Source organism: Mustela lutreola, chromosome 5 (genome assembly GCF_030435805.1).
Source record: "Mustela lutreola isolate mMusLut2 chromosome 5, mMusLut2.pri, whole genome shotgun sequence".
Classification (NCBI taxonomy): Eukaryota; Metazoa; Chordata; class Mammalia; order Carnivora; family Mustelidae; genus Mustela; species Mustela lutreola.
The window spans coordinates 29,375,502-29,387,886 of NC_081294.1; the positions used below are offsets into that span (position 1 = coordinate 29,375,502).

General features: G+C 37.6%; 1 protein-coding gene across 8 annotated transcripts in view; it reads right to left on the minus strand.

Moving 5' to 3' along the window:
* The window catches only part of CPLANE1 (ciliogenesis and planar polarity effector complex subunit 1), a 141,916-nt gene that overhangs the window by 52,941 nt on the left and 76,590 nt on the right, over positions 1-12,385 (minus strand). For 7 of the 8 annotated variants that reach the window (XR_009353748.1, XM_059173819.1, XM_059173820.1 and 4 more), the window contains exons 31-34: positions 9,415-9,607; positions 6,881-7,174; positions 5,743-6,513; positions 4,337-4,503 (exon numbers count right to left, since the gene is read on the minus strand). Coding sequence is in view for 7 of the 8 variants with exons in the window: in XM_059173819.1 (XP_059029802.1) it covers positions 4,337-4,503; positions 5,743-6,513; positions 6,881-7,174; positions 9,415-9,607 (1,425 nt within the window). In the remaining variant the exon portion in view is untranslated. Of the gene's footprint in view, positions 1-4,336; positions 4,504-5,742; positions 6,514-6,880; positions 7,175-9,414; positions 9,608-11,961; positions 12,040-12,385 lie in introns of all 8 variants that reach the window. The other variant, XM_059173822.1, reaches the window with a different exon arrangement.

Below are 12,385 nucleotides of genomic sequence, written 5' to 3' on the forward strand. Positions count from 1 at the left end.
CAAAAACCCAGCAAGGAGGAAAGAGGGCCCAAAAAGCTAAGGAGAAGACTTATTTTGATGAGGGAATACCTGACAAAGATGCAAGGAGGAAACACTTCTGGAAAGAGAGCACTGGTAGTAGACTTTAGGGCCTGTAAATGTGAAATTATTATTATTATTTTTTAAGATTTTATTTATTTGCCAGGCGCCTGGGTGGCTGAGTGGGTCCTGGGATCGAGCCCCACATCGGGCTCTCTGCTCAGCAGTAAGCTTGCTTCCCCTGCCCTCTGCCTGCCTCTCTGCCTACTTGTGAACTCTTTCTCTCTATCAAATAAATAAATAAAATATTTTTTTAAAAAAGATTTTGTTTATTTGAGAAAGAGGGAGAGATAATATGAGAAAGGGGAGGGGCAGAGGGAGAAACAGACCTCCTGCTGAGCAAGAAGGTCTGACTCCCTCCCCCTGGGCAAGGGGCAGGACTCGATCCCAGGATCCTGGCATCCTAAGCTGAGCTGAAGGCAGATGCCCAACTGGCTGAGCCACACAGGTGCCCCTAAATGCGAAATTCTTACACTATTTTTGCTAGACTCCGTAGTAATCTACCAGTCAATACATCTTTGAATATCCATTATGGGTAAAACACTATAAATGCTCTTCATCAGAAGTCACAGCCTTTTCATAGATAGATTTTATGAAGTTAAGGAATGTTCCCTCTATTCCTATAATTTGAAGATCATCCTCAATGGGGAAAAACTGACAGCCTTCCCTCTGAGATCAGGAACATGACAAAAATGTCCACTCTCACCACTCTTGTTCAACATAGTGTTAGAAGTCCTAGCAACAGCAATCAGACAACAAAGAGAAATAAAAGGTATTCAGATTGGCAATGAAGAAGTCAAACTCTCTATCTTCACAGATGACATGATACTTTATATGGAAAACCCAAAAGACTCCACTCCCAAAGGACTAGAACTCATACAGCAATTCAGTAATGTGGCAGGATACAAAATCAATGCACAGAAATCAGTTGCTTTCTTATACAATAACAATGAAAATACAGAAAGGGAAATTAGAGAATCGATTCCATTTATTATAGCACCAAGAGGCATAAGATACCTGGGAATAAACCTAACCAAAGAGGTAAAGGATCTGTACTTGAGGAATTACAGAACACTCATGAAAGAAATCGAAGAACACAAAAAGATGGAATACCATTCCATGCTCATGGATCAGAAGAATAAACATGGTTAAAATGTCTATACCTAAATTCTACCGGCTTTTTTCAAAGAGCTGGAGCAAACAATCGTAAAATTTGTATGGAATCAGAAGAGACCCCGAATTGTTAAGGAAATGTTGAAAAAGAAAAACAAATGGTACTGGAGGAGATTATGCTGAGTGAAATAAGTCAAGCAGAGTCAGTCAATTTTCATATGGCTTCACTTATTTGTGGAGCATAAGGAATAACATGGAGGACATGAGGAGATGGAGAGGAGAAGGGAGTTGGGGGAAATCAGAGGGGGAGGCAAACCATGAGAGACTGTGGACACTGAAAAACAATCTGAGGGTTTTAGAGGGTAGAAGGTTGAATGAGCCTGGTGGTAGGTATTATGGAGGGCACGTATTGCATGGAGCACTGGGTGTGGTGCATATACAATGAATTCTGGAACACTGAAAAGAAATTTTAAAATAAATAAAAATTTAAAAAAAAAGAAAAACAAAACTGGGGGCATCACGTTGCCTGATTTCAAGCTTTACTACAAAGCTGTGATCACTAACACAGCATGGTGCTGGCACAAAAACAGACACATAGACCAGTGGAACAGAGTAGAGAGCCCAGATACGGACCCTTAACTTTATGGTCAACTAATCTTCAACAAAGCAGGAAAAAATACACAGTGGAAAAAAGACAAGTCTCTTCAATAAATGGTGCTTCTTCTATAGAAGAATGAAACTCAACCATTCTCTTACATCATACACAAAGATAAACTCGAAACGGATAAAAGACCTCAACATGAGACAGGAATCCATCAGAATCATAGAGGAGAACATAGGCAGTAACCTCTTCAATATCAGCTACAGCAACTTCTTTCAAGATATGTCTCCAAAGGCAAAGGAAACAAAAGTGAAGATGAACTTTTGGGACTTCATCAAGATCAAAAGCTTCTGCACAGCAAAGGAAACAAGTCAACAAAACAAAGAGGCAACCCACAGAATGGGAGAAGATATTTGCAAATGACAGCACAGACAAAAAGCTGATATCCAGGATCTATAAAGAACTTCTCAAACTCAACACACACAAAACAAATAATCATGTCAAAAAATGGGCAGAAGACATGAACAGACACTTCTCCAATGAAGACATACAAATGGCTATTAGACACATGAAAAAATGGTCATCATCACTAGCCATCAGGGAGATTCAAATTAAAACCACATTGAGATATCACCTTACACCAGTTAGAATGACCAAAGTTAGCAAGACAGGAAACAACATGTGTTGGAGGGGATGTGGAGAAAGGGGAACCCTCTTACACTGTTGGTGGGAATGCAAGTTGGTGAGCCACTTTGGAGAACAGTGTGGAGATTCCTCAAGAAATTAAAAATAGAGCTTCCCTATGACCCTGCAATTGCACTACTAGGTATTTACCCCAAAGATACAGATGTCGTGAAAAGAAGGGCTATCTGTACCCCAATATTTATAGCAGCAATGGCCACGGTTGCCAAACTGTGGAAAGAACCAAGATGCCCTTCAACGGATGAATGGATAAAGAAGATGTGGTCCATATACTATGGAGTACTATGCCTCCATCAGAAAGGATGAATACCCAACTTTTGTATCAACATAGACAGGACTGGAAGAGATTATGCTGAGTGAAATACGTCAAGCAGAGAGAGTCAATTATCATATGGTTTCACTTATTTGTGGAGCATAAGGAATAACACGGAGGACATGGGGAGATGGAGAGAAGAAGGGAGTTGGGGGAAATTGGAGGGGGAGATGAATCATGAGAGACAGTGGACTCTGAGGAATTAACGGAAAGTTTTGGAGGGGAGATAGGGGATGGGGGATGGGGGAGATAGGGGATTTGGAGGGGATGAGCCTGGTGGCGGGTATTGTGGAAGGCACATATTGCATAGAGCACTGGGTGTGGTGCTTTAACAATGAATTCTGGTACACTGAAATTTAAAAAATAAAAATTTTTAAAAAAGAAAAAGAAAAGTCACAGCCTTGGGGCACCAGGTGACTCAGTGAGTTAAGCCTCTGCCTTTGGCTCCAGTCATGACCTCAGGGTCCCAGGATCAAGCTCTGTATCAGGCTCTCTGCTCATCAGGGAGCCTGCTTCCCCCTCTCTGCCTGCTTCTCTGCCTACTTGTGATTTCTCTCTCTCTTTCTGTCAAATAAATAAATAAATAAATCTTAAAAAAAAAAAAAAGAAGTCACAGCCTTACTTTTTACATGGATGTTTCTTAGTGCCCTAAAACAATTCACAACATTTACCCTTCTGCTTCTTTTGTAAGAATCTGGAGGATATGGTAAGATGAATAATAATATTTTAGTGCATTAGGTAGTACATGGACTATTTATTGTATGAGATACCAAATATTTGTCCTACAAAAAGAAAACTGCTTATAATGTTATAGAAAAATGTAAAAGAGGAGTGCCTGGGTGCCTCAGTGGGTTAATAACTCTGCCTTTGGCTCAGGTCATAATCCCAGGATCCTGGGATCAAGCCTCACATCGGGCTCTCTGCTCAGTGGCAAGCCTGCTTCCCTTCCTCTCTCTCTGCTTGCCTCTCTGCCTGCTTGTGATCTCTGTCTGTCAAGTAAATAAATAAAATTTTAAAAAGAAAAAAAAAGAAAAATGTAAAAGAATCTTCCAGCCTATGGATTCCAGTGAAGGATTCCTTAATAAAATGTAAAAAATAATATTTCTCCCTCACAGTACAGGAATTTTCCTAATCAGAATATGTGTTTATTTTTTTAAAGATTTTATTTATTTATTTATTTATTTGACAGAAAGAGAGATCACATGTAGGCAGAGCAGCAGGCAGAGAGAGAGAGGGTGAAGCAGGCTCCGACTGAGCAGAGAGCCCGACGTGGGGCTCAATTCCAGGACGCTGAGATCGTGACCTAAGCCGAAGGCAGAGGCTTCATTCACTGAGCCACCCAGGCGCCCCAGAATGCCCCAGAATATGTGTTTAAATGCATGACACTTGATAAGAAAATTGAATATGCAATTGTGTATAGGCTGGGAGGCTGAACCAGGTAACTTTCACCTTTAAAACTAGGATATTTTAACTAATAAGACACTTGCAGGTAAGTGATATTCACAAATAAAATTTCACTTAAAACTTGCCTTTTTTTACTGTCCTTTCCTTGTCTCATTTCAGATGGTTCTATTTTGACATTTAGTAGCTGAAGGTGTCCAGAATCGCCTCGTTCAAATAAATTATGTGTTAGTTTCTCTTGGCTTTGTTTGAATGCAAGGAGGTTTTCAAGGGGTATAAGTTGTGGGGTTTTGTACTATAAGAAATAAAGCATAATAATTTAAGATTACAAACCTCAATTACATAATACGTTAATAAAAATTGAGAAAACATTTGTTTAAATTAAATTAAAATGTGCAAGAGATAGAACACATCAAGATAACAAATTAATTTGGCCCAGTATGATGAATATCCAAAGCTTGAAGAATAAATGATTTTAGAGGGTTAGAAATGCCAAATGGGTCATCTTAGTTCAGAAACTAAGCTACAAGTCCTAATCTTCTTCTTTTCTATATTTAAAAAAATCTTCCTTATAATTATAAATAAAATATATAATTTCTGCCATTTGACTTAAAATTCCTTCAAATAAGAAGTATACAGAGAAGTGGAGATTATGCATGGAACAGATTAGCAGCATGTTAATAAGTACTGATGTCCGGTAATGTAACTTAGGGCTTCATTATACCGTCCTAATAAGAAAATTTCTCCCAAGCCATCTCAAAAAGTCTACTACTTTCCCACACCTTTAATCTTTTCTTTTCTGTTCATAGTATGTTCAGAATAAAAGAAGGCATGATAAGTACTTCCTCTCAAGAATGACCATTTCTTTCCCCCGTACCATCTTCAAATCTTAAAATCAAAAGTGTACCACAGCATTAATTATTCATTTACCTTCCTAAGATGGTAATACTGACTTACAAGATTAGAGCCTAAATAATATGAATTTCATAAACCAAAGCTTACAACTTTAAAGAGGATTCTGTGGGTTTTTTAAGTACTTTAAAAATATACCATTATTTAAATATACACAACCATTCATAGATCTGGGGTCTATTTAGCAGTTTTAAAGTATAACAGATTTGAAGGCAATCATATCACAATTACTAGAAACATGCATGTGTGCACACTTACACACGCCCCCTCCCTTTCTCTCAACAGACACATACATACCCTGACCCATATGAACAAGAATACTGGTCATTTTGTTTTACTTCTTATTTCTTCTCTGCACAGAAGAAATACTACTATGAAAAAGCCTCATAAATTCTAGCATTGCTGTACAAAATAGACCTAAAATCTTTAAAATACCTAATTACCATTTTAAACTGAATTTTATGTTATTTCCAATAACAAAAACATTATTCCTATTTATTTTTAATTTTTTAGAAGCATTGTTCTTTAAAAAGAAAGGTGTAAGAGCTTTTCATCTCATGTATAGTATTTGTGGTATGAAAAATGCAGGACTACTTTTGCATCACTCTGCAAAAATCATTACCATATTTTCTGGGGATAGGCAGGAATGAAGTAATGACAGTCTTGGGTATCTTCTTTCTTCTCCTCCAGTTCTGGTTGGTATTGAGGGGATTGTTCCTGATGCTCTTGAGGCAGAGGAAACTATATAAGGAGGTTTAAGTTGCAGGTGCAATAATGGAAGTCCAAAGGAATTCTGTGGAGATATCTCAAGGGGCCCTGGCTTAATATCAAGTAGTTTTCCTGGTTTTATAAATACTGAAGAGTCCTGTTGAGGTGTCAAGTTTTCTTGTCCAACACACTGATCTAAGTTCACATGCTTAGGGATTTCTGTAATTATAGGTTCTGCCAATTTCTTCTGCTCAACAGCTTTTTTTATGGCTTCAGTATTACAGTGGCTTAAATTCAAATGGGACACGGAAGTGGTGTGCATTGTTCTCTGTGGCAAAGGAGGCTGGAAGGAATCAGATAATCCCCATGCCTCTCTTGGCTGTGGCAGGAGCCTGAAGGGAACTTGTGGAACTCTTCCTGTATGGAAGGAAAGGGACTTAAATTCATGCTTCGACTGAAACTGAAGCAAAGGAAAACCATCACCAGGTCTGAAACTTTTTGCAGCTGGGATAAGTCTAGGTGTCTTCGGAATGGGAGAAGATGGAGACAGAAGGTAGAAGGGAGTATTTCCAGCAGGAGCTGGAGACAGCGCAGTTGCTGGTAAGATTTGAGATGCTGGAGTTAATCCTGTATTGGGAGGCAGGTCTTCTAACTGACATAAAGGAACACTCTCATGTGGTACATTCTGGAAGAGAAAAAAAAACTATTACACAAGTTTATTTATAATTTTTTAAGATTTTATTTATTTACTTGACAGAGGAAAAGATCACAAGTAGGTAGAGAAGCAGGAAGACAGAGAGGGAGAAGCAGGCTCCCTGCTGAGCAGAGAGCCCAACTCGGGGCTCAATCCCAGAACCCCATGATCATGACCTGAGCCAAAGGTGTCCCATAAATTTAGAATACATTACAAACTTCGTATTTTGTACATGATGTTCAATATGTTTTGGAGGTGGTAGAACACAGTAACTGCCAAAAAATCATTTGCTCAAATAACAAAAAGCCAACAACTGAACTACTAGAACAACTTTAATGATATCTTTAAAATGTATTACCTGTAAATTTCCATTACTATCTTGATCAGACTGCACAATTCCTTTATGGCAATGTGGACTCTTCTTGCCAGGCTCTGTGGTGTCCTCTCCCCTGGACTGTGGTTTAATAAAAGAGCTCTCCTTAAAATTTCTACTGGTGTCATCAGCATCATTACTCCCTCTTGTAGGATTTGATACTTGACTTCCCACCAAAGGCACAGGCTGAGGCTGCTGTAGATGTTGATGTATATCTGGGAAGTTAGTAAACGGTGATCCTACTATTTGCATTAGGCTCATGAAGTTGATCTGTTGCAGCTAGAATAAAATAAAAATTAAATATTTGAAAGTGTAGTGAAAAAATCTAAAGAATCAACAACTATCATCTGAGTATCCCACTAACAGTCATACTTCCGTAATATATGTCAGACCCAGGAAGCAGAACTAGGAGATTTATTTTTTTGGAAAAAAAAAAAAAAGAAGAAGAAGAAGAAGAAAAAGAATACCTTCCCTTTTTCAAGGAGCTGTCAACTGGAAATATAGACTCATAATGAGACTTGGGACTATCTATAAAGCAGTTTACATAAACATCACAGAGATCATAATGGAGTGATCTGATTAAATGTAATGACAATCAAAGAAGTCCTAAAATGAGTGTGTTGTGATCAGGTTTTCAGGAAAGAAAAAAAGGAAAGATTGGCAAACAGGTAAAGAGTGAGGAATTCCCCTGGTAATGCTGATGAGGTGAAAGGCAAAGGCATTTACCAGTGCTTGACAAACTGGGGCACACTAGAATCACCTGAGAAGCATTTAGAAATCCCCTTGGCCAGAGCACACCCAGACCAATAAAATCAGAATATCTGGGGATGGAAGCCAGGATTAATATTTTTTTTAAGACGACAGGGTGTTTCAGTGTGTGGAAGAGCATGGGAGCCACTAGCATAAACACTGGTTCAGACGGAACAGGAAATTAATACAGCTGTGAAGAGAGGACAGACAAGTACAGGAGTTTGCAAACTTGAGCATGCAATCAGAATCACCTGGAGGACTTGTGAAAGCACTCTTTGCTGAACCCTATCCCCAGAGTTTCTGATTTTAATAGGTCTGGGATGAGGTCTGAGGATTTACATTTCTGTCGTCTAAGTGATGCTGATGCTACAGATCCAGAGACCACACTTTGAGAACCACGGGACTTAACGACAGTACGATGGGAAAAGAGGGAATGTAAAAGATGGTGGTGGGTCTTTCAAACACAACAGAAGAATTTGCACTTAATAAAACATACCAGTGGAAAAACACTGCAGGTTAAAATAAAATGTAAGTTCCCTTTAATTATGAAAAAAAAAGCACAAAAAAGAATATAAAAATCACTTATTATCTTATCTTCAAAGATAACTAATACTGAGATTTTTAGTGTATTTCCTTTTACTCTGTATTTTGAAAAGAAGACTGATTTCATATTATACAAATTGGTACTTGAAATTTACTGAATATTTTAAAACATTCTGAAGAAGAATGTCTTAGGAAATTCATCTATAAGACAGTGGAGGTATGAAGTTCTGACTCTAAAGCTGGCTTAGCTATAGAAATAGCAAGTGCTATACTGACAGTGTAGGCAGAAGAATTAGGAGGGCACAGAACAACACTGGATAGAGTAGGGAAAAAAGGCAAAGATGTTTCTAAGACAGTGATTCTCAATTTGTTGTGTGCATCAGAATTATTCAGAGAATTTGTTAAAAATACAGGGCAGCTACCAGCAAAGTCCCTTGGTTAAAAAAGAAAAAAGAAGTTTCAGAAATGCTTCCACAATTTTAAGCTGGTAGAATAGTTAACGCTACTAAATGGAAAAGGGTAAGAAGGGACGGGGAAAAATCAAGATAAAATCAGTTTCAGTAAGTTTCATGAGACAGTGAGACATGCTGAAAAAGTATTCTCATCAGGGCACTTAGTTGAAAGAGAAAGTTAGTGCCAAGCATCAATATAAAAATGGTATATTATACCACATAAAAGGATATGAAAGTGAGTGTAGAATACACGAATGAGGATTAAGTTTGAGGGAAATTAATGTTTAAGAAATAAAATAGAAAAGGGAAATAACTTAAAATTGGTGGTGAAGGATAACCAATTGAGAAAAAGATGAAAAAATTCAAAGCGAACAGTACTTTAAATGCAGCTGACAATTTCAAACCAAGCCAAAGTTCAGTTTGAAGATAAGAAATATGACGTGACAGATTGTGTTAAAAATTTTTTTGGCTACCTCTGAGCTACAGTCCGCTGATCTGGTTTGACTGTCACCCTCCTGACTTTCCTGAGCAGTGCTGCATCCCAAAGAGAACAGATGTAAGAAGTCACTTTGAGAAGTAGGTAGCTCAGCCTGGACCCTAGGCCCTTGAGTTAGGAACCTCTGAATAACAAAGGAAGAGTGCCCAAAGCAGAGAAACCAAGCCAGCAATTTCATTTCAACTTGGCCATTTCTGGAAGTTTGTTTGTATTTAAAATCCTTATATATATATATATCACACATGCAGATTTACTTGTTTATAGGGAGAGGTGCTTACCTGAACTAATTTAAACATTTCATCTTGGAGCATCTGCCTAACAGAATCCGAAGAATCTGGCAACTGTACCCTGGGTTCATTTCTCTGGGTCTGCTGCAGTGGTGGCACAGGTGTTTGTGAAGCAACACTGACTCCATTTGATACAAAAGGTGGAACTGAGGAAGATTCATCTTTAAATGCAGCGATCTGTGCACTAGGTGGAAGCACACATATATATATAATACACTTAATAAAAAATCAAATCAGATATCTACAATTTGAATATTTTTATCTCATCTTTTTCTTCTAAAGGCCTTCTGGAAGTTTTCAAGAAATTTAAACCGTAAAGCCTATCACTCTCTACTCCTTAGCCACCAGACAAATTTGTTATCAGCAAAGGGCTCAAGTGAATGCCCTTGTCTTATTAAAGGAGATGTAACCTCTAGTCAGCCACGGTCCTCTCCCTATGGTGTTACCACCTAGAATAGTTCACACGTTTATCTGACTTGCCTGGTCCTTGCAAGCACCTGACTTTGAAACCTACAACAATAGTCTCATGAGTTATACTAGGAGTATTTTTTTTTTTTTTTTTTACTAAACTTAATGATCCAGAATGGAATTAAAACTAGAGAAAGTATGGGTTAAAAAAATGTTTAAATTAAGATGGGTAGTGTGAATTCCTGTTGATCGTCATTAAATGTGAAACAATAGTATTATGAACATTTCTTTTCCAAACTAATCTTTAATTAAACCCTAACAAAAAATGTCTATATAGGAATAAAAATTAAAGATCAAAGTAAGTTTTTGGTCTTTTTAAATAAAATGATTGTTTGGAGATGACACAGCAGATATTCAAAGGTTTTCTAAGCAAACTGATTTCAAAAACTAAATAAGGGAGCAGCCATTACTATATCCAAATAAATTGATCACTGTCTCTAAAAAGAAAAGAATATATTAAATCACATTTAGATTATTTTGGTTTATATTCATTCCGTTTCAGCAATAATATTTGCCATCTCAGTAACAAAACTCATTGCAAATCCATGAAAAACAGGCATTACAACTGACTTGCCTAGTTTTTTTGAAAAACTATTTTATTTATTTATTTGAGAGTGAGTGAGTGAGTGCAAAAGCAAGAGAAGGCGCAGAGAGAGGGGGAGAAGCAGACTCCCTGCTGTGCAAGGAGTCCAGTGTGGGCTAGATCCCAGGACCCTGAGATCATGACCCGAGCCAAAGGCAGTTGCTTAACCTACTGAGCCAACAAGCCACCATTTCCCCCTTGACGTGCCTATTTTAAGACAACTTTATTGGCCTTTGTTTCCAACAAGTAGCAATGAGATAAATTATAATAATGGAGAATTCTTCTAAAGTAAGGCTATGCTATGTTATTCTATTTCAGCAAGATTTCTAAATACTAAACACCCTGTTCAGTCTCTGTTAAAGAAGTTCAAAAGACAGAACTGTATGAATCTGTTCTGTAAGAGAATTAAAAGCGTTTCATACACTATTAGAAATCTGTTAGAGAACTAAAATAAGCAACTTTCTAATATATCCACTACAGTTGACTCTTGAAAAACAAGAGGGTTGGGGGTTTAATCCTCATGCAGTCAAAAATCCACATATAACTTGACTCCTTAAAAACTTAATTACTGGGGTGCCTGGGTGGCTCAGTGGGTTAAGCCTCTGCCTTCAGCTCAGGTCATGATCTCAGGGTCCTGGGATTGAGCCCCACATGGGGCTCTCTGCTCAGTGGGGAGCCTGCTTCCTCCTCTCTCTCTGCCTGCCTCTCTGCCTACTGTGATCTCTGTCTGTCAAATAAATAAATAAATAAAATCTTAAAAAAAAAAAACTTAATTACTCATAGCCTACTGATGACCAGAAACCCTATTATAAACAGTCAATTAACATATTTTGTTGTTATGTGTTGCATACTATATTCTTTTTTATTTTTAAGATTTTATTTATTTATTTTTAACAGACAGAGATCACAAGTAGGCAGAGAAGCAGGCAAAGAGAGAGGGAGGAAGCAGGCTTCCTGCTGAGCAGAGAGCCCAATGTGGAGCTCGATCCCAGGACCCTGGGATCATGACCCGAGCCGAAGGCAGAGGCTTAACCCACTGAGCCACCCAGGTGCCCCTGCATACTATATTCTTACAATAAAGTAAGCTAGAGAAAGGAAAATGTTATTAAGAAAGTCATAAGAAAAAAATACATTTGCAGTACCAAACTATTGTTATCAAAAAAAATTTTGTATGTAAGGGGACCCAAGTGACTCAAAACTATATTGTCCAAGGCTCAACTACACTTTTTTTTCAAAAAGACTATTCCAGACCAGTTTCTATATATCTAAAGCACAGCTGCTATAGGAAAATCTTCCAATAATAAAGGTGTCAGAAAAGTGTACCTACATTGCTCTTTCAATGCTTCATGTTGCTTTCATTTTGCTCTTAGTTTTTAGTCAAAACATTCAGAACTATTTCAAAATGGCACAATAGGCATCATTTCATTCTATTATCTACTTATAAAATATGATTATATAAAAATACTAGAGGACACAAAAATACTTACCTAGAAATTTCTGACCTTGAATCTACACAAAATGAATAAGGAACAGTGTATTCAGGATTTGAAAAGGCTTTGATCATACTATAATTAAAGACTGATAACTGATTAGGAAATATTCTTCACATTTCCTAAGGTACAGGTGATCTAATGCTCAGCCACCTAAGAGTCTAAACATTCTCTAATCCTCTATAATGCTTTGCTCATAATTACAATCTGTTTATATTTGTCTCCATAGCAATTAGTAACAGATTCAAACAAACAGCAAAGAATACATCTGAATGACTGAACATAAAACTTGAACACTGTTCACTGCCCAGCAGAAATAAAAGAATCTAAAACGGGGAAGTGAGGTTAGCAGTGACCTCAAATTCCACCTATGGCAGAAACAGACACTTTGTTCAGAAACACTACAGAGAGCCCTTATTAC